The following is a 21,668-nucleotide window of genomic DNA, read 5'->3' as shown; positions in this document are numbered from 1 at the left end:
CTTCAAGGCTCCTTCCTTTACCTGGCACCTAACTGGCAGGTGTGGATGCTCCCTGTGTGCTTTCAGGAGCAGCCAGTCCCACAGAGGGCAGGCCCCAGGGACGGGCCAGATCCATCCTGATATCCTGGTAGAAATCACCATTGTCCTGGGCTTGCCTTGCCTCTGGGACCCCAGCCAGCAGCACCCAGAGCTCAGTGTCACAGCTGGATGTTGGGCATCCCATGACAGTCCCACGCCATGGCTGTGTTAGTCTGGGCTCCATCGTCCTCCCCCTGCATGGAGTCATCTCCCACCCAGCCTAGGCAGAGATAATATGAAGCCAGTCACCAATGCGAGACTCTTGTAAATATTTATCTTTACTCAGTGCTAGACAAGAGCCCCTGGGCTGGAGGTGGCTCCATGGACCCCCTTGGCTTATGGCTTTCAGGTTTCAGACCTTTCATTCTGTCCCAAGATGCTCTTTCCCCTCCTGCCTCTGCTGCTGCCAGCAGCTCCCCATGGCCAGTGGAGGAGGAGAAGGTTGTGCAGGGCAGACCAACCCCTCACCCCACTCTGCCCTTGGCACTCCAGTTTGTCCCTCCTGCTCACGCCTTGGCGTTGGAGCCTGCGGGTGCGAAGCTCACGGGCTGGTAGCCCGGTTTGTCGTCCTGCTTGCGGTAGTACATCCGTGTCAGCACCGCCAGGATGAAGGTCTGTGGGATCAGCAGCTGCACGTTCATCTCTGGAACAGGAGAGGGGCCATTTGAAGTTGCTCTCAGCCACCATGCCCACCCACCATGCCATCTCCATGATGGAGGGGCCTGGCTGGGAGTGCTGCTCTCTCATCTCCCTACTTACGCTGGGACCTGGCCTTGGAGGAGAAGGGCGGCGAGCAGGCAATGCTGCCGTTGTTGGCCAGGATGCTGAAGATGGCAGGCTGGAGCGCCGTCAGGAGGAGCAGGATCTGCAACCACCAACACCCTGCTGTGAGGGCTGTGCTGCTGCCCAGCTCTCAGCCTTCACCTTCCCCCCATCCTGCAGCCAACGGGGCTCTCACCCAGCAGTGGCTCCTGCCCCACCATCTTCCCTCATGCTGCCTCACCCCATCAATGCTGCAGAACCCCTCACCTAGGAGGGAGCTGGGCAGGACAGGGGCTCACCTGGAAGCAGGTGAACTTGGCCTGCATGTTCTGCTCCGCCAGGTGCAGCCGGGCCTGCCGGAAGAGGATGCCCAGGCCCCACAGCCCAAAGAGGGCGGAGGCACCAATCAAGGTGTTGATCCAGAGGGCCACGCTCTCCCCTGAAATCTGAGGGGGACACACAGAAAACATTACTGGGCTGACAAAGTTCAGGTGGAGGCTTCCTGTCTAGGTCATCAACCTGCCCATCCCTGTGCTTTGGCACTCACGTCAGCAGGGTTGTAATTCCCATCGGTGGCCAGGACCAGCCCCAGGAAGACAGCGACTGCCTTGAAGAACGCGTACTGGAAAGTCCCCAGGATCATCAATTTAAGCTTTTTCCTGGCATGGTGAGAGAGACAGGTAGCACTCTAAAGTCCCCAGGTCTCTGCCCAGGGAATTCTCTTCCAGCCCAGCAGAAGCATGGGGTGAAAGCTCTCCAGGGGCAGAGGTTTATCCCAGCTCCCCCTCACCTGCTCATGGTGATTTTGGGCAGGCAGGGACAGCAGCAGCAGCAGGGCCCGGTGCTGACCACCATGGGCACATCCTTCAGGGTGCTGAGCAGTGCTTCCTTCCCCCCAAAGCCCTCCACCATGACCATCATCAGCAGGTAGAAGCAGACAGCAAAATACCTGGGGAGGAGGAGGAAGGCAGGTCAAGCGCTGTGGGCTCTGTGGTGCCCTGTCCCAGGGTGGGTGATACTCACGCCGTGGTTGCCATCTCCACCACCATCATGGAGCGCGGGAACCACAGGCCAAAGCAGCTGATCACTGACACAACCTGGGGGACATGTGAGCTTGGCACACTGGCACTCCCCCCTCCTGCGGGCTGGCACCCCTTGGGTGGCCCTGGCCCCCCAGCACCCCCAGAGCCCAGCTCACCGTAGGGGCTGAGCTGCTCCAGCAGAGGGTCTTCATCTTGATAGGGCAGCGGATCTTGCGGAAGAGGTACGAAACCTCTTCCACATAGATCACAACCGACAGCAGCGTCATGATGGTGCAGAGGCCCAGGATGATGAGCTGGGCCATGTCCAGCTCTGCCAGGGAGGGGTGAGAAGCTGTTTTCATCCTGTCCAGTCCCCCCTGGGGAGCTGCCCCTCGACCCACCACTGCCCAGGTTTAGGAAGCTCTGTGCCATGCCCTGGACATGCCTGTCTATGCCGGAGCTGGCCCTTCTGTGCCACTGTTCCCTGTCCCATGACACCTGCCCCTGTGCTGGCCCTTCCTGGGCTGTCTCCATCTCTACAGGCAGGACTATGGGATGGGAGGCTAAGACCCTGGCACCAGTTTCTGACTTCTGAGGCTGCTCCATACCTGCTCTTGCCTCGGCCACCCTACCACCTTTATCCCTGTCCTGCTCCCGCCAGCGACAACAGGAGGTCCTGCCCACCCTGTCCCCCCACGTACGGTGCAGCAGATGCTGGGAGGTGGGCGGCAGGGAGAAGCAGGCGGCCGGCACGCTGAAGTTCCTGATCAGCATCTCCACCAAAGGGCGGGAGAACCTGCGGAGTAGAACCGGGAGTGCTGCACAGGGACACGGGGACACCCGGCCCCGCAGGGTCCGAGCAGTCCCCTGGCTGGTTTGCCTCACCACCAAGGCCTCCCTTCCTTTACAGAGGAATCATCCAAAGTTCCGATCCAAAAAGTTGGATTTGCCCGGCTGCAAAGCGGCACGGGAGTCTCCAGCACTCACCTGGGGTCATCTGCCAGCTCCCAAGTGGGCTCCATCCTGTTCGGCTCCTCGCTGTCTCCGTCCCGGTGCCTGTGGGGCTGCTCGGCACCGCCTGCCTCGGCTGCCCCGGCCGGCCCACGGGGTCAGAGTCCCCGGGGCAGGGACCGCGGGACGATGCCGCGCCTCCCTCCAGTTCAACCAGAGCCTGCAGAGCCTCCCTCCCTCTCCCGCAGCCGCGGGCACCCATTGGCGTGGCCTCTCGCCATCCCGGCCCTCCGAGTGCTTTGGCCACCAGGTTATCGACCCGCGAAGGCAATTGTCACCCGAGCGGGCACGCCCGCGTGTGCCAAGGCCCGGGGCGCAGGGCACATGTGCTGGGGTGACACCGCTGCGCCCTCGGCAGCGCGGACATGAGCTGGTGGTGCTCTGGAGGCTCCGGGACGTGGGCTCATGTCCCCTCATGGGTGTCCTCATGTCCCCTCAGCAGCAGTGTCGGGGTGGGGGGCGGTGCCAGCCCCTGCTCTGCTCCGTGGGCCCTGCGAGGGCTCCGGGGGTCCCAGCTCCAGGCAGCACGGAGCAGCTCAGGGGCACTAGAGGGCAGGGCTGGCCAGCGCTCAGAGCCCCGGCCTGGGGAGGGGACCATGGGGCTGGAGGGGACAATCTGAGTGGGAGCTGGGGGCTCAGGCAGGGGAGCAGCGTTCCCTGGTTTTAGATGGATCCCAGAATCATCATGGGCTCCAGGGGTGTCCACAGCTCCAGGCGTTCTCCCAATGCACCAAGGAAAATGATTCTGGTTTACACTGGGTTCCCTTGGAACCGCCACCCTTTGCCCCTCTGGCAGGGGGCTTCTGCTGCCGCCAGAGTGGCACCAGGGCCCCAGATGGGTGCACCTTGCTATAGGAGCAGGATGCTGCTGTTGTCATGGGAATGGGATGGTGGGGAGGGGCCGGGAGGAGGGAGTGGATGTGGATGCTTCAGTGGGAGGGAGTGGGATGAAGGAGGAGGGAGTCCTGTGGGGACTCTGTGCACACCTGGCCCGCCCCTCCTCCCAGCCCCATTAACCAAGCCCCGTATCCCTGTCCCTACACACTGTACATACTCTTTCCTGCCCTATATGCAGTAACCTAACCTGACACACTGGTGATGCACACCCAGCCCTCTGCACTCACATTCACACACACAATTACCCACACCTTGCACCAGCAGACCCCTCACCATGGCTGCTCCTGGCCCCACAGTGTGCATGGCACCAATGGGGGCCCCCACCCAGCCCCCCTGTATCACCAGCATTGCCTATGGCTGAAGAAACACATCAGCTCCTGTGACATCTGCTGTGCTGGCCCTTATGTGACAGTCCCTGCAGGCTGTCAGGGCAGTCCTGCTGTCCTGCTCATCCACCTGGTGCTCATCCCCCGGGGTCCATCAGCACTGGGATGATCTGCACGTATCCCTGGCCCCAGGGAAGCAGAGCCCAGCCCCAGCAGGCAGCCACACGTGCTGCACTGCCCAGACACGTGCAGGAGCCTCTTCCCCTGCCTGGCATAGCCCAGGGCCAGCACCACCCACGGGTGCCCGCTGCACAGGGGCACATGCCAGTCCCCTTGCCCACCACACCTGTGTCTGGCTGTCCCTGACTCACTGCTGTAGCACCATGATGATGCTTCTGGCTTCTCAGGTGGTACCTGAGCCTGACTGAGCCCTGGTCCCCTGCGTTCCCCAAGCACAGCACACCCCGAGGTGCCAGTACAGCTGTGGGGCATGGAGCAACCTGCCAACCCGTGAGGGGATGCAGAACACAGCTGGGCCCCAAGCCCAGGGCAGAGGGCAGCCCCACACCTTGATGCTCGGCATGAGTGTGCAAGGAGGGCTCCATTGCTGCACACACTCCCCTCTGCATCCCCAGCAGTGACACCCACAGCATTGACCCACCTGCACTGACCCCCAGCCCCATTACCATGCCCAAGACACCTGCATGGGGCCAGGACACACCCACACACTGTCCTGCTGTGGACAGTCATTGGGGGTCTGGGTGCCACCACCCCAGAGCTGTCCCCGGGGCACATGGAGGGCTCTCACCCTGCAGCCCAAGGTGCTGAGCCGCCCCTGCACCAGCAGGACAGGACGTGCCAGCTCCCTGCTTGCTTCAACCTGCCCCAGGAGCTGGCAGAAATGGGTGTGGAGAGGGGGAATGCAGTGGGATGGGAGAGCCCAGAGTCCCTCCAACTGCTCCCTTATTCCAGCCCCTGTCTGTGCCTGGGATGTATGATCCTGAAGCCACCAGGACCCATGGCCACCCTTGTTCCCCAGTCAGGATTCTCCACACAGGCTGCTACCATAGCCAAAAGCATCCCCTGGCATGGGCATGGGGGGCAACACATGGGTCAGGCTCCCACCAGTTCTACCTCAGCCCCAGACCTTCAGGATGCTCCAGGGCAGAGCAGCCACAGGGACTCCCTTTCCTGCCAAAACCGCTTTCAGCAGAGAAGGAAAAAAGAACACAGAGATGAGAACCATACACCCACCAACCCAGGGCAAGGGGTGGTTTGAAGGTTTGTGGTCCACTCAGCATCAGGGTGGCTGTTTAGCCTCAAGGAGCTGGCAGAGAAACCTGCAGCAGTGCTGGAAATTCTCCCCATTTGCTCATTTAGCTTTTTTTTTTTTTTTTTTTTTTTTTTTTTTTTTTTTTTTTTTGCTTATTTTAAACAAAACTCTTTGACCATGGGAATCCTGCTTCTCCTCTCCCCTCAAAAAAAAAGCCAAGCAGACCCTCCCAGTATGCCAGCTCTCCCACACTGCTGCTATGTCAGCACTCCCCAAAATACTTGGAAAAGCCCTTAAAATGCAAATATTTGTATGGGGTTTAGACAGTTTTCCAGCCATCTCTAATTCCCTGTGGTTATGGCCAGAGGGGCTGACCTTGGTGGCACAGGCTCCCAGGCTGACCATCTCAGCAGACATGGCAGGGAAGAAAACTCATTTATATCCTTGGTAGGAGCTGGTAGGAGACCAAAACACATTCCTGCTCATACTGTCCTCTCCCACCCAGAGCCTGAGGCCACGGTGGATGATTGGGATGCTGGGGAGTGAGAAACGCATGCCCAGCTCTAGCACAGCCAGACAAGTGGACAATAAAGATCTGCACCCTGAGCTTTTGGTGGTCCATGGTCACTGCTGTCACAGGACACAGAGGGACAGACCCTGCTCAGTGGCACAGAGCAGCCAGGATGCTCCCTCTCCCAAGGGACCTTCCATGCTGTGCCCCAGTCCCTGTGCCAGGCAGGACCAGCCCCCTGAGAGCATTGGCACCTCACAGTGTGGGGGGATGGCTGGCACCCACCTCTGGGGAAAACCACACTCCACAAGCACCTCCTCAAAGGGATGCCCATGCTTTGCATGGCCAGAGATGACCCTGTTTCCCACACTTCTGGGGTTAAGCAGAGAGTCAGCATCCCCACCCCAGCAATTTTCCAGCAGCACTCTGCTGAGCCACTGGGAACAGGAGGGTGGCACAACCACAGAAATAAATAAAACATAAAGGTCTATCAGATTTGTGAAAGGGCAGGAAAGCCTTTTCCATGGTGCTGGTCCTTTTGAGCCCCCCTCAGCCCTGCAAGCATCTCCCCGGTGAGGAAATTGCTGCTGAGAGTTTGGTGGAAGTGGATGAGGGATGTGGATTTTGCTGGCAATAACAAGACTGCTGCCACCATCTGCCTTCCAACATTCCAACACAATCCACAACTGTCCAGCTCAATGGCCTTGGCCGGACCCCTGCAAATCTGTCAGTGTCACAGCAACAGTGGCCACCAGGCTGGAGAGGGGTCCCAGGACTCTGAGCATCCCCTGCAATGGTCAGTGTGGGCAGTGACAATGCCCCCAGCCCTGGCCCCAGCACAGCAGGAGTGGGGCTGGCTCCCCTCTGCCCCAGGTCTGGAGCTGTCCCACTGATAGGGATGGCAGGGAGCCCTTCCCACAGCTGGCCTGTAGATAAGGCCCATGTGTTCTCCACTGATTGCCCCAGGAGGCAGCTCCACCATTCCTGGGAGATATGGCCAGGAGGGGCACTGGGGGATGGGGGCAGGGGGGCTGCTGCAGGGGTGTGAGACACTGGACCCCTCTGGATCCCTCCTCCGGGCAGGTGAAGGTTCCTGGGCTGCCCTGACAGCACAGCTGGGCTGGGAGAAAGTGTGAACCCCCTGGCAGGGCAACAGCCCTCCACAAATCCTCCCCTTTCCAGTGGGGACCGGCCCTCTGCCACTGGAAAACACTTCCCAATGCCCTGCAAACCCACAGGGCTGCACCACGAGTTTGCTGCAAGGCAGAGTCAGGGACCACACTGTACCTCAGTTTCCCCAGCTGTAAAATGAGTCCTGCAGCATGAGAGTATAGAGGGCTCTGTCTCTCATTGCTCTGGTGCCTGGGGACAGATCCATGCCAGGTGTTATTTAGAGACCAAGCTGGCATTTTAGAAGAGGGGGATACTGTCATGGAAGCCAGCTGGCTGCCTTCAGTCTCTGCCTCAAGGTCACCAGGAAAGATGCTGGCCTTGGAGAGGTTTGGGGTGGGAGTCCTTCCAGCTGCAGCTTCCCTTTCTAGGCAGGGAAAATCCCCTTTTCCCAGCACAAGGCAATCAGAATCATTCCTGTCAGAGACCACAGCCCCCACATCTCCTGCCTGGCCATGGATGATGGGACACTCCCAGGAGGTGGCCGTGGGGCAGCAATGGTGGCTTGAGAGTGGCAGAGGGCAGCACACAGGGGGGCACAGGGCAGAGCTGGGTTTTGCTAACCAGAACAGCTCACTGTTTCACCAAAAAGCCAGTCCCGGATGTCTAACCTTCTTGGGAAACAGAAGTGCTGCAGAGGATGTGTGGGCAAAATCTCCCCATGCTCCAGCCCTCAGAAACACTGCTCTGCCACAGCTGGGGGACCAGCTCCTGTGCACAGCCCTGGTGAAACCCTCAAGGGACCCTCCTGTCCCTTCCCATACAGGTCTGGGTGCCACCACAGACGCTGCCAGCCTGACTAGGCTCCCATGCTGCCCGGCTGGGAAGAGAAGTGAGACATTGGCACAACCAGGATGTCACCGTGTCTGTCCCAGAGCACATAAAGGGGTCACCCCACAGGGAACTGCCTTGGGAACCCTCAGCAGCCCAGCTGCAGCTCAGGTCAGCAAGACACCTCTTCCCAAACTGCTGAGATCATTTGACCGTGTGCATGTGTTCACAGAAAAGCCACACACAATGTACACACACACACCCATAAATGTGTGTGTGACCTTCTATTCTATCTAGGATCTTGTACAGTGCACATAAACTGCAATCAGCTGAGATGGGTGTGGCCCCAAGTGGGGAACTCTTCCCCACAGGCTGGCTTATCGCCCATGCCATAGCCTCAATCATGATTCCAAACATTCCTGGGGTACTGGCCCACCCAAGGGACCCCACAGATGACCAAAGGGGCTCCCCAGGTCAGGGGGCTGCCCTTTGCAATGGCCAACATTCCACAGGTCATCCTCCAAACAGAGAAGAGGAAGAGGATGGTGGGGCCTGTCCCTGGTTTGGAAGGAAGAGGAGCCCATGAGAAGAAAGAAGTCCAACCAAAGCTGGATGAAACCTTTCTATGATCTGGATCGAGGCCATCAGAGTAGCTTTGATGGCCCCAGCCTTCCTCTCCCGTTTCAACAGAGCCTCACAGATGGGGCACCTGATAACACCCCCGTCTTCTGTCCAGCCCTTCTGGCCCCCTTTCTGTTTGCTTTTCCTCCCAGCAGTTCCATGTCCGATGGCGCTGCCCTGGGCCAGGAGGGAAGTGACCAAGCTGTGGGGCTCAGCGTGATGAGGGCTTTGTGTCCTTCAAAGTGGATGAACAAACAGCCAGCGCTCCCAGCCTGGCTGGGGACCCTGCGGAAATACCACAGTCAGCACTGGGAGCTGCTTCCTGCCTGATCCAAGCCGCAAGGTAACATCTGCATTTCCAGTGGGTGTCCCAGTGACATGCCACTGGCTTCTTAGAGCCGCCCCCAACCTCTGAATGAAAAGGCACCTTGTTTGAAAAACAGAGGGGCCTTTTTCTGCTACAGCTACCTAAAGTAACCACGTCACTCCTGATGTTTGCTTTTGGTGAATGACGAGCTTAACACACCCTCTGAGTGGGCTGTGAGCGTTTTCTTTGGTCAGGAGCTTTATTTTCATACTCGTCTGTCTTGCAAGAAGCTCACAGGGGAAAATGCTGTTTTAAAAAGTCAGATGGACAGTAGAGACACTGTGTTTGTGGAAGGGAGGTGCTGCTCCCCTGATGACCCTGAGCCTTCCCAGCTCTGTGACACTCACCCACCAGCCTCGGCCACCCCATGGGGTCACCCACAAACACCTGAGTCAGGCATAGGGAGTAGTCCCACCTGCTTGGGGAAAGCCTTCAGCCCTTGGTGGGACTTATTAGCTGTCCCTGAGTGATTCTGCCTCCCAATGCAGGTGGGAAAGCATCCCGAGTACAGCTCAATAGGAAAAAAGAAAACCACCTTCCCCTCCTTTCCTGTCACCTCTACCAGTGCCACATCCACACCAAGGTGCTGGGCAAGCCCTGCCCCCTGCTGCCTGCTCCCTTCTGCTTTGGCAGGCAAGGGGGCAGAGGGATGGGAGGGGATGGACATGCCTGGAGAGGTGTGGGCACACTCATGTTGGGGACATGTGTGGGTAGGGGTGTACATGTGCATGCACATGTGTGTGTGCCTCAACTTGTGATGTACATGTGTAGGACATGGGTTTGTCCACCTGGCTGGTATCCACACCTGTGAGCACAGCACCCTGTGGGGCACAGGGAACTGAAGCAGAGGTGGTGGGGGCCCAGCATCACCAATTCTTGCTGACAGCCAAGCAACACTCAGCCCTGGACAAGCCTCTCTCCTGGGTGTCACTTCTTCCCCAAGTCCCTGCTGTGGGATAAAGCACAGGGACAAGGCCTTTCAGCCCCAGTCTCCAATGATGAGGAAGAGAAGGGAGGGCTGGAGCAGCACTAGGAGAGGTGCACATCACCCTGGGCCCCTTTGCCATGTTTGCATCACTGAGTAATAAATAAAACCTCCAAATTCACATCTGCCATGAAAGCCACCAGGATGAGCACAGGCAAAGAAAGGTGCTTTCTCCAGGGAGGGGTAATGGCAGTGAGCAAACTCTGTGATGGCATGAGGCTGAGGAGGGAGCCTGCACTGGCACAGGGAGCTCAGCAGCCTCCAGGGCAGTTCTCATGGACATACTGAGCCAAGCGGAGCTAAAGGAGAGGCTGGTGTTAGAAACAGACCCTGCTGACCATGCCTTTACAAACCACAGATGACTAAAAGTCAGGAGCTAAAACCAAACACAGCCCACTATTCACTGGAGGAGTGGGGAAGAAGGCAGGGGAAGTTGTTTCCATTAGTTTGACCTAAGAGTTTTTCTAGCTGCAGGAGAGACTTTGACTCTCAAGCCACATCAAGACAAAAATACAAACTGATTTTTTTTCCCACCGAGCAAGAGCCCAGCCCTGCCATGTCTGCACCCCAAAGGATGCCTGTTGCAGCTGCCACCAATGCAGAGAGGAGGCAATTAGCAGGTAGTGAGAAAGCTCCTGCTCCCCCTGTCCAGCCCAATTGTGCTAATCCCACCCCAATTAAAGCCCCCTCTCTGCTTTCAGATATTGCTATGAAAGATTATTCCACCATAAAACAAAGTATTCCCAGCAGGTCAACAAGGCAAAGCCAACTCTCAGTTTGCAAAAGGCTCTGGCACGTGCCTGGGAGCGTTTAATTGCCCTGACAATGGCATCAGGAGAAGAAGGGCCACGAGACCCCTTCAATCACGAATCCACAGAGGAGGCACCAGCTTTGCCTGCTGCTCCCACATGCCTGGGGCCAGCACCTGCAGGCTGCAGCCTCTCCCCAAGAGCAGAACCATCACCCAGCCCTCTTAGGGACACCTTTTCTCCCTCAGAGCCTGCAATGCTGCACACGGTACTGGCTTTTTCATGTCGTGCTTTTCCTGTGTCCTTTGCACCACTCTTACACCAATAAATGCACATAATAAAAAAACAAAGCAGTGGACAGTTCTAATCTCTAAGTCAACATGTGCCCTTATCATAGAGGGTGGTTCCCACTGAGCAGGCTCAGGCTGTCTTTTATCCAAAAGCAGCAACGTGTGCACACGCTGCAGAGCAAATCGGAGGCAAAACTTGCCTGGGCTTTCCAGGCCCTTTGGGAGCACAGGAGTGAGCAGCCAGGGACTCTTGCAGGACCAGGTCCTGCCAGAGACGTACAGCAGGCACTGCAGGACCCCCAGGCAGGCACATGTCCAGCATACCAAACAAATCACTCCCACCCTATCTTCATGTCCTTCCATGGCTCTGTCCAGCTATTGCACAGAGCTGTTCCCAAGGCTACTCAGTAACAGTAACTTTCCTGTTGGCCTTCTTGAGCAAAATACCACATTGTATGTCTGGTTTTCTAGGATTCTAACCATCAAGACTGGAAGGGAAAAACCCCAACAGCTGAGGAGCTGTGGCAAATGCTGATTCAGGAGAAGGGCTTACAAAATTGCACATGAAGCACTTTGGAAAAGTGACCTGCCTGGAGATGCACTGAAAAACGAGAAAGAGGGACTGTGGGCTACAGTCCAGATACAGCACTCCAGATCAGCAAGAGCCACAACAAAGTGGACCAAGGGAATTCATGACAGGCCTATGTTTTCAAGGAAGAGACCCATATGACTGTGTCCCAGCTCCTGTGCTCTCTCCCTGCTGATTTCTTTTCCATTTCCACTTCCCCTCACTCAAACCCTTGGTCCCTTGTGCCGGGGCCGGTCCATGGGTAGCCATCAAACACACGGGCTTTTTCAGCAGTGCACAGGGACACAGACTTTGATGTGCCCCAGGGTGGCCACGCTGCATCCCCCAGCTTTTCAAAGGCCAGTCCTTGGCTATTGTGTTCACATCCTGAGCTTGTTTGTACACTGCTGGAGGGCCCGGCCCCGCAGCCCCCCTGCCCCAGAGGCAGCCACAGCCGCCCTGACCTGCAGATAAAAGCAGGGGCTGCCGGGGCAGGGCTGCTATCAGAGCAGGGACACACGGCAGGGCCGAGGTGCAGCTGCCAAGATAGGCAGGACTGTGCCAGGCCGACCCTGCAGGGTGAGGGCTCCAGGTCAACACGAGCCCCACAGAGCTGCACCGCCCTGGCTGCAGCCGGGGCGCTCGGGCTCTTGGCAGCAGCGGTATCAGTGCAGCCAAGGGATGTCCTGGCACTGCTGCTCTCCCCCTCAGCTGCCCTTAGGAGGGCCAGCAGCTTGCCAGCAGAGGTAACTGCCAGGCAGCGAGCAACACTCAAGCTGCTAAAGCTCTTTGATCGTCGTTCATCTCTCTGTGCCCTCTGGGCAGGCACAGAGCGGGTAACAGGCCACCCTCCTCCCTGTAGGTAAGGGAGCGCTCCCCACGACTTGGTGGTTAAAATCCCAGTGAAACCCAGTCTTTGCAAGCAAGGAAGCCCAGTTAAAAGAGCCAGACTGTTTTAGTACCACTGGGGCAGTGTACAAGCACAAGCCTCTCTGCTGGGCCACCATGCCAGCCCCTGGCAAGCAGAGCAGCAGTAATGAGCATCACTGCACCCACATCCCTCCTTGTGTGACAGGACAGATGGGGAGATGAGCCTCCACATTGCAGGAAGGCAAAAAAAAGAGAAATCCCAGAGGATTTTGAGAGGGTGGTCCATGGGATATCCCACGTCAGCATCTTTATAGGAGCAAGAGCCCACACTGTCCTCAGCCCCACATCTCTCCTCCAGGTGCTTGGTGCTCTGTCTGCTGTCCAGGACAGCTGTGGAAAATCTGGAGAGCCAGGCCAGCCCCAGGTGCTTCCCCAGGAAGGATGCAAAGACAAGAGTTCTTTTGAAGGGACAACAATGCTGTGGCCAGCTGTAGCTTTATCCACTGCACTTTTATTCTCCCAAGTGCCTTTTCCCTCACCTCCTCCACAGCCTCTTTGCTACAGGACAAGAAAAGGCAGCAGATCCTCTCCCACATGCCAGTGCCTATCACAGTCCCTCTCCTTCCTCAGCCTGCATGGCAGCACGTATCAGGGCCAAGGAACAACAGCTCCCAAGCATGGCTGTGGGTGCCTGGATTGCTGGGAGAGAGCAGGATGGAATGACATTCTCCAAGACAGTATGATGGCCTTTCCTAAGAGGATCATACCCAACTACTTTACCCACTTTTTGCCAGCACAATTGAGAAACGCAGCAGCAAAAGCCAAAATATGTGGTCTTCTGGAGGATGGGGATACTCGTGGTGTTGTGAAATTCTTGGCTATTGCTCTCTTGGCTTGGTGAGACAGGAGCAGAGAGGGCAGGCTCTCGTGGGAGCCCCACCTGCCAGACCTGACCTGGAAGGTTGGGGTAGTAGAGGGGGAGCAGTATGATTCTGACACTGAAAAAAACTAGATTTCTCAGCTTCCTGGGACCTATAATAGCTGACTGCACCCATGAGGTGCAGCTCATGAGGTGACATGGGAGCACAGCCAGTCTACCCCTTAAACCCAGCAAGGCTGGAGCTGGCACTGCCACTCCTCTGAGTGGCTGGGATCCCCAGGAAGCAGTTACCATTCAGGGCAGAAGATCAAAGTCTTTCTTTTGTCTCCAGAAGCCTGTTGCCTCTCTGGCCCTGCACCCTGGGGTGTCTGGAGTGCCACACAGCCCCTGTTCCATGGAGTGCACAGCCAATGGGAGCCCTATAACCACCTCCCACCCCACAGACCACTGCATGTCCCACAGCCCTTGGCCTCAGCCCAACAGCAGATCCAATCCAGCACCACACTCCAGAACTTGGTTCTCAGCTTTTCCATCCCTTCCATGTTAGTTGCAGTATTTCTTGCCATAGAAGTGTTCAAGTCACCTCACAACATTGTTCGTGATAAGCTGCTGGAAAACCAGCTTTTCACAGAATATTCTGAGTTGGAAGGGACCAACAAGCATCACCAAATCCTGCTGCAAAACTGAAGTGAAACTATATTTTGATCACATGTTCTCAGCATCCCAGAGGAAGGACACGACCCATCATGAGATATTGTACAAAAAGCATGTGGAGTCATTTGAGTCGTGTCAGAGGACTTGTGTTCAGAGGACACATGGACATCTAAAATTGCCAAATAGGTTGGCTTGCCAAACCACAACGAGGGGGAACACCCTGATGCTGGGAAGACAGATCAGAAGTCAGCAGTAATCAATTCTACATCCTCTTTCTTCTTCATCTATTTCCCAGTTTTTGCTCTCTGTTCCTCGTAAAGATTTTGGGTTGTTCTGGGCAGCCTGAGCATCTGGGCTCGGTATTGGCAGCAGCACAGGCATCACTGTGTGAACAGCAGGTGTCCCTGAGAGAGGTGGCACCAGCACCAAGCACCCATGGCCAGCCAGCTCCCAGTCCCTTGCAAGGTGACGGGCGCTCCACTGCTCAGGGGTACACAACACTGCTTTTGAAGAACCCTCATTTTAAGGTATTTTACCACCAAAACCAGCTGAGGTGCAAAAACGCCTGAGTTTCTAGAATGTCAGCTTTCTTCTCTTTTTCCTGCACGTGTAGAAATGGGGAACTGACTGCTGAGCACACGCACGCTGCGATGGGGAACGGAAAACACCTGCAGCGAGTGTGTGCAGGGCGAGCCGGGCTGGCACCTCCCCTGCCGTGCCGGAAGGGAGGCGCGGCGAGCCGGGGCCGCGGGGCGGAATAAATCCCATTGCCGCCTTCCTTGTGCACTGCGACCTTGCTGCGGGGAGCGGCCGGGCCCTGAGCGCCCTGCAGGTGTCCCTCCTGTGGCGGGAGCTCGGCGTGGAATCCAGCGCTGCCCTGCGCCTGGCACGCTGTGCACAGGTAAAGGAAGCCGAGGGCTTGGTGGGGGGAGCCCAGGAGGAACATAAAAACCAGGGCAGGGCTGCGGCTGCTCTCCCCGGGTTGAGTTTTCCTGAGCAGCAGCTGCATCCAGGCTGGTGTGGTGAGAAATGAGCAGAGCATCCAGCCTGCAGGACTGATCTGAACTCTTTCTGAACCCTCTTAAACCTCTGGCTTCCACCAAGGCACCAGCCAGCACCACATGCCACGTGTCACTCACATGCCGAGTGACAATGGTTCTCCCTCCCATGACTGCCATCATCACAGCTGGTGAGGGATGAATCTAGAGCAGAGAGAGCCTGGGCACTGGAGCCCAGCTCAGACCTCCTCTGGTAAACAGAACTGGCAGGTCTGCCAGCACATTTTGCCTGAGAGACTCTTTACACACTCGTCTCCAGTCCTCCGTGCCGAATTTCAGGTCTAGTTAATCCCCCTTTTATCAGCGCAGGAATGTATTGCTTTTCACCAAACGTAATCCTCTTTGCAAATCATGTGTTCTGCCAAACTACAAACTTTCAGCTCCCGTCCTTTCTTGGGAGAGAATTTGAGGCAATAATCCAGGCCTACTGATTTATTTTTCTAATGAGCAAGGGACAAATGAGCACAGCACTGCAGAACATGCACACACAGGAAGTGTCTTGAAGTGTTCTGTAGCTGTGACATGCTTTTGAGGGATGCCCTGAGCTGAAGGACTGAGGCTGGAAGCAGTGACCTTCTCTCAAGCTGGGCCACAGCCTGTGTCCTGATGCAGGCTGTCCATACTTCTTGTATTTAGGAGCTGGAAGTCATAATACCTGCCACGCTTCCCGTTGTACAAATAAAATAGCAATCTGTGCAGCCCAACACAAAGGAAAGGCACCTCGGGTGTCCCTGCCCATTCAGATCTAAAAAGGCAGCCCTGAGCATGTGAGACTTGCTGGGACCTGAGGGTGCTGAGAGCCTCCCAAGCCAAAGCAAGTCCTGTGTATTGTTTGCACCACCCAGGGAGGAAAATATTTCTCCTGCCCTCATTCCTCAAAATGCTCAGAGGATGTGAATGCTAAATCTGTGACCCACTCCTTCTTCTACTGCATGCCTTCCCACAAAGAGTTATTAACCTCATCTCCCTGCCCCACTTCCAGCCCTTCCTGTGGGGGAAGCTGGGACTTGGTGTGCAGCCAGTGAAACACATGCCCCTTGGTCAGTGGCTCCTCCACCGTACCAAGGACACCTAAAGGCAATTTATAAAGCAAGCAGCTTCATTTACAAAGGAAGTAGGTCGTAGTGAGGAGGGGATGAGTCTCTTCTAGTATGGCTGCAGTGAGAGGATTAGAGGAAATGGCCTTTAGGAGACATGGGAGATTCAGATTAGGTATTAGAAATTTATTTTTCACCGTTTCAGGCATTGGAATAGGTTTCTAGTGAGGCCATAGAATCGTGACCCCTGGAGTGCTTAAAAGGTGCCGGGTCACACGGTTTAATGGTTACAGGGGTGATGCTGGGTTCATGGTTGGACTGGATGATCTTGCAGCTCGGCTCTATAGTTCTGTGCTTCCTTACGTTCCCTGTGCGCAGCAAGGCCGGGGGGGCACACAGCAGCCCGACCCTTGGGTGGGCTGTGGGGCGGCGGGACGCGGCCCCGCACCAGCAGCATGAGCCGCATGAGGGGACGTGCTGAGGGCAGTGGGGAGGCGGAGCCCGCCCTGCCCGGTAGGGGCGTTCCGAATCCGGCCCGCGCCTGGGCCAATCCCGGCCCGCGTTAACTGCACTACGGGCGCCGCAGAGGAGCCCGGCGCGGCGCTGGAGCTGCTGCGGGTGAGCGGGCGCGGAGGCGCGGCGCGGCGGGAGTGGAAGGCCAGGGAGCGGGGCAGGAGGCGGGGACGGACGGGCGGACAGAGGGAGAAAGGGAGGAAGGGAGGCCGCGCGGGAGCCGCGGCGGCGGCGCAGGGGCCCTGTTGGCGCCGGGGGCCGCGCCGCATGCGGCAGAGCCCGCGACCTTGACGAGCCCGCTCGGCGGGCACGGGGCAGACGTGCCCGCGGCCGCCCGCCTATCGCCCCGCCGCTTATCGGGCAGCCCGCAGCTGGGCCCTGCTCGCCACACCGGAGCCGCCCAGCCCCGCGGCGTGGCTGCTCAAACGTGCTCGCTCTTTTTCTTCTCGTTGCCGTATTTCTGGAACATCGGGGCCTGGCTGGAGGGGCTCGGGGAGGCATCGCGCACCCGGCCAGCATCCCTGCCAGGTGCGATGCCCGCAGGCCCTTTGTGCTTCCCTGCTTCTTTTAGCAGACCCTCCACATGCTCAGTCCACTTTGCCTTGATAGGAGCCTGCGGCCTCAGGCTGTCGCATGGGGAAGGCTTCTCTAATATGTCGGGGTTTCACCTCCACGTGTTCTTGCCCTAAATAAGAGGTGAAATAAGCAATGGCCACTGTTAACCTTTGATCTCCAAATAAAACCTTGCAGAGCTCCCAGGTGTGGAGCTAATCCACGTGCACCTGAGGACCAGAGCACCTATTAGCAGCGGCGCTTGAGGGCATACTCAGGTTGCTTGCTCCCAACCTCAGCACCTGTCTGGTCACTCGCTAAATTGCAAACCTTCTTCAGGAAGAAATGGAGAAATAAATCAGTTTTAGTTTACCTTTCAGATATGTTTGCTGTTTGCAGAGAACTTAGAATTTTAAAAGTTGCTGAAATTATTTTGGAAATATGCTCTTATTGATTTTCAGAGATTTTTCAAGACAGAAATTGCCTTCATAAAGTTGTAGAGAACATAGCTGTCTAGGAGGGATGTTTTGTCGGGGTTGGAGTTTGTGCTGCTTTATGTGACTTATGTGACTTCTCTTTTCCAGCTGGACTCCTCCTGTCATTGAGACAGAGCCCAGGATATCTAGATATCTGGGGTCCGTGGTGGCAGTTGAGTAAATGCCTCTTGCCAGCACTCCCTAAATGGAGGTGTCCCCACCATTAATAAGACCCTTGGCTGAACTTAGCCATTGGAGACCATTCCTTGTTTGTATGCCTGTCAGTATGCCCAGAGTTCAACAGAAAGAGTTGATTTGAGCTGATCATTGCCATGGGAACTTCTAGGTTGCATTCAAGGTTCATGCAGGTTCACTAATGTAGTGACTTGGGTGGAAGTATGCACAGAAAATCCATGGGCAAGCAGTGCACTAGTGGCAGTAACTGATCTCAGGTGTGTAATGTAGTGGCAAGGGAACAGCCTAACCGTGTTGTATTCTGAACTTCTAGGGCTTTGGTGAAGTTGGTTTGCATTTGTCCAGAAGGCAATGGATCATGCCAGAGCAGCAATCTCTAACTTGGTAAGACATGGTACCCCAGTGCTGTGTGTCTCTTGGTGGGCTGATGATACTGCAGAAGACAGGTTCAACAACATCTGTGTATGAGATTATATGTATATATATATAATATGTAATGATAATAATATGTATATTATTATTTTTATATTTTTCCATGTAGTTCATTGTCTATTTGGATATACATGAGTTGTAGAATTGAGTATTGCTAAACTGTGCAACAGGTGGCTGTGTTGATGGAACTGCATGAAAGATATTTCATACATGAGTAGGGAGCTATATTTATTTTAAAAATATCACTACTTATCAGTATTGGAGAATATGATAAATCCAAAGCAGCATTAGGAGCTGATGTATGGGTGGTGAGCCAAATGTCACTGCAAGTAGCTGGCCATGATAAGGAAGTGGCTCAAGCAGCTCATGCTGGTGGGTTTATCGTTAGCTGCTATCGTGTTTTGGGTCTCTGAGGGCTAAGGAAGGGGGGGAGGGCCTTGAATAAGGTTGCAGAAGGAAGTGCTGCTGAGGAAGCCATTCAAATGCCTACTGGGACAATCAACATGTGTTCTATTGTTACTTGGGGGGTGGGAATTCAACAACAAGTCCAGCTTTTGAAAGCAACCTGTGCTTGAAACAAATATGCAGGAACTTGTTCAGCCAAGCCTGCTGGTCCTAGAGAGCTTGGATTGTGAAATGACCCAAGGCTAGAACTGAGAGTGTGGTGGTTTGGTCTCTGAACAAGAATGGAGGATATGTAGGGTTGGGGCATGTCCTCTGTGTGAGGACATGCCTCAGGTGTGAGGGAAGCCAAGCTGTGGAGCAGCTAAGCAGGGGGAGTGTTAGGACAGATTGCAGTGTTGCCCTTTTCCAAAATATGAGCAGGCAGCCACTTCATTGTGGTTAGTGTGGGTCAGAGTGGAACTGCAAATCTGAAATGATACTGGTTTCTTTTGCCCAAGCAAGCAGAAATCTGGTGTCTTCACTTCCAGCTCTGACATACAGTTTGAGAGGGAGCTGAGAACTGTGGATGAGCTGCTGAGGTTGTAACAGAGCTTGAATGCTTGTTACCAGGTGCTTCTCCAGTACAAAGGAGAGTGCTGCTCCCAGAGCTATTCCTTTTTGCCAGTCTCACTCTACTCCCCAGCAGAACCATGGCTGCAGGCAATTTCAGCATCTCTAATGGAAGAGGAGTGGTTCTGCCAGTGCCTGGCTAAGCCTGGAATTGAGTTAATCTGAGCAGCTGCCTTGTGCATGGGCTGCTGTTCTGTGGGAGGCTGGGCTGTGCCTTGCACCTGTTTAGAAAAGTGGGCTCCAGCCTAAGAGCTCTGCTTGGGCACTGGTAAAAACCTGTCAAACAGTGCCAATTGTTGGTGGGTACAAGAGGTGTAGGCTCAGCTTTCATGTTAGCTAGCGTAATGCCCAGGGGTCATCTCTCTTCAGCCTAGCTGCTTTGTAATACTAGCATATGTGTAATAGTGTAATTTAAGGGTAGCCATAGGGCAGTTTAATACAAAATTATCCAGGTGCTGGATGAGAGTATTTACATCAAAGTGGATGTGGCTCAAAGGCCCATGAATAGTTGCTTTCTGTTTCCTCTGTGTTCATCAAAGTGTATATTGTACACAGTCAAGACTGATCTGTGCTCTGCTGATTAAAACCAGGAGTTTCTGCATGAATCAGCCTCAGCCATGGGGTCACGTGGAAAATGCTGATGCCATTGGCTGCTTCATATCTGTAAGACTCCAGGCTAGACTGATCAGTGTGGCTCCAAACTTGTGCAGGGTAAATGGAACCTAAATAGACTCTGGAGACCCTGAGTGTCTTTGAGTCTTATCTGTGTTTAAAGCATCCATCTTGACTTACTGACAGCCCAAATGCTCGCTGCACTGGAGCAGCTGCAGATGGACCAGCAGTGTTTGGGGTGGAGCACAGGTGCAGCTGACTGCAAGAACTGTAGCAGGTGTGGCCAACTCTTCCATCTCCTGACTGCCTTTCCTCACAGTTCAGTGGCGAGCCAACATCGTACACGCGCTTCAGCATTGCCCGGCAAACGGATGGAGACAACAGCCACGTGGAGATGAACCTGGCTGCTGATGAGGAGGAAGGAGGGGAAATTGGGAGACCAGAGCACCTGCATGCCAGCATGCCTCCTCCACGGAGGAATGGCAAGAACCTCTGCTTCGTAATCATGGCAGCTGCCCTCCTCCTTTTGATTGGTAAGGAAGGGTGGGAGGCAACTGCATGAAGTGGACTCCAGTATTGAATGTAATCTGAGGTTATTAAATTACAATCTGTATTGTTTTTGGAGATAATTCAACAACTGGGATCCAGGCCACAGCCTCTTGTCACTAACTATGTCTAGATCAGATTTATGGTACATCACTGGCAGAAAGAATTGTGCAGTTTGATTGTGGAGAGCTGTGACTTAGCTGAAGAGAAGACTGATCCATGTCAAAGTTTTGATTTTTCCTCCATTAACTCCTAACACTTCTGTAGAGATATAAGTCAACAGATGAGTAAAGCCTTTGGTACTTGTCTCTTAAGGTTTTAACAATGCCATTGGCCTAAAGAGAATATTTTCCTTTCCAAGTGGTGCTGGAGGGACTCTGCCAAGTGCAAGATCAGATTTACAGTGCCCCTTTAAACATGCCAGCTCAGACAAAATGTCAGGCTGCATATTTGTCTGTCCTTGGGTAAGCCAGCTCATCAAAAATGTTGAGAGCAGAGATGTATCTCAACTCTGAAGCTGTGTGGTGAGGTTCAGTCATCTTTCTGCAGCACAGAGAAATTCCTGTTCTTTCCACAGGGTTTCTCATCGGCTACCTGAGTTATCGTGGACGCATGCAGAGGGTTAACAGGTGTCTGGATGGAAGTGGCAACTGCGAGATGACTCCTACTGCATCTTACTTCTCAGATGATGGAATGGAGGAAGAAGTGGTTCCTGGACCACGTATCTTATACTGGCCTGAATTAAGAAACATGTTGTCATCTAAACTGTCAATTCGACGTCTTGAGACCAACCTGAGGTAAGGGTTCCAGGAGGTTTACCTAGAGCTTTGAGAGAGACACAGCCTGTGAGCAGAACTTGAGCTCATTTGGAGAACAAGGGCCTTATGCAAGGTGGCGTGTTTTAAACTCAGGCTTAAATGGCTTTGCAGGCTGCAGTGCAGCCTGGTGCTGTAGCCTAAGCTATATGTATATCTGTTACCTACAGGCAAAGAGAAGGTAAGAATTCTTTTGAAGCTGGCAAAACTGAAGATGAGAGCACTGCCAGCCACATTCACGACCAGTTCACCAGCTTCGGCATGGATGACGTGTGGAACGATGAGCACTATGTTAGGCTGCAGGATAAAGGCAGGTATGTTAAAGAATAGGTGCACATCTTGTCCATATAGCACCTGGATGGATACATGTACATGGATACCTATAGTCTTGAGCAAACGTGTGATTTCTGCTTAAAATGATGTGAAAATTGTGAGCCAGTTACCACTCTGCCAAGTCAGCCTCAATCTAGCAAAGCAATAACTGCTCCTGCCTCTTCTCAGGCTTTCTAAATCCAAAGGGTCTGGAAGCAGCACTCTGGATCTTTCCTGGGGGAGCTGTTTCCTCCAAGTATGCTTAGGAAGTGGACAGAAAACAAACTTGAGTGAAAATTCA

General features: G+C 54.8%; 2 protein-coding genes across 3 annotated transcripts in view; one reads left to right on the top strand and one right to left on the bottom strand.

Moving 5' to 3' along the window:
- Nucleotides 1-330: 330 nt before the first annotated feature.
- SLC51A (solute carrier family 51 member A) lies at nucleotides 331-3,141 on the bottom strand. 2 transcript variants are annotated; one of them, XM_059479453.1, is made up of 9 exons: nucleotides 2,850-3,141; nucleotides 2,471-2,658; nucleotides 2,039-2,193; nucleotides 1,864-1,937; nucleotides 1,631-1,789; nucleotides 1,388-1,499; nucleotides 1,140-1,286; nucleotides 838-943; nucleotides 331-721 (listed from the first exon to the last, which is right to left on the bottom strand). In XM_059479453.1, exons 1-9 carry the CDS (start codon nucleotides 2,882-2,884, stop codon nucleotides 585-587), a joined length of 1,113 nt encoding a protein of 370 aa, XP_059335436.1. In that variant the 5' UTR covers nucleotides 2,885-3,141; the 3' UTR covers nucleotides 331-584. The 2 variants fall into 2 exon arrangements, with proteins under 2 accessions (XP_059335436.1, XP_059335437.1); XM_059479454.1 differs by having other exon boundaries at nucleotides 2,564-2,658; nucleotides 2,850-3,136.
- Nucleotides 3,142-16,813: 13,672 nt separating this feature from the next.
- TNK2 (tyrosine kinase non receptor 2) overlaps nucleotides 16,814-21,668 on the top strand; it is a 38,204-nt gene continuing 33,349 nt past the window's right edge. Inside the window, exons 1-5 of the mRNA XM_059479279.1 lie at nucleotides 16,814-16,941; nucleotides 17,950-18,020; nucleotides 20,014-20,227; nucleotides 20,818-21,037; nucleotides 21,226-21,369. Coding sequence (XP_059335262.1) covers nucleotides 17,988-18,020; nucleotides 20,014-20,227; nucleotides 20,818-21,037; nucleotides 21,226-21,369 — 611 coding nt within the window. The 5' untranslated portion in view covers nucleotides 16,814-16,941; nucleotides 17,950-17,987. The remainder of the gene's footprint in view (nucleotides 16,942-17,949; nucleotides 18,021-20,013; nucleotides 20,228-20,817; nucleotides 21,038-21,225; nucleotides 21,370-21,668) is intronic.

This window comes from Ammospiza nelsoni, chromosome 10, assembly GCF_027579445.1.
Source record: "Ammospiza nelsoni isolate bAmmNel1 chromosome 10, bAmmNel1.pri, whole genome shotgun sequence".
NCBI lineage: Eukaryota > Metazoa > Chordata > Aves > Passeriformes > Passerellidae > Ammospiza > Ammospiza nelsoni.
The sequence above is the reverse complement of the archived record's forward strand: the minus strand, read 5'-3'. Positions and strand labels throughout refer to the sequence as shown.

Coding starts and splice junctions, on each gene's coding strand:
- SLC51A (XM_059479453.1), bottom strand. CDS start 2,884: ATGGAGCCCACTTGGGAGCTGGCAGATGACCCCAG. Junction 1,287..1,387: donor GGAATTACAACCCTGCTGAC/GTGAGTGCCAAA, acceptor TGTCCCCCTCAG/ATTTCAGGGGAGAGCGTGGC. Junction 944..1,139: donor CCAAGTTCACCTGCTTCCAG/GTGAGCCCCTGT, acceptor TGGTGGTTGCAG/ATCCTGCTCCTCCTGACGGC.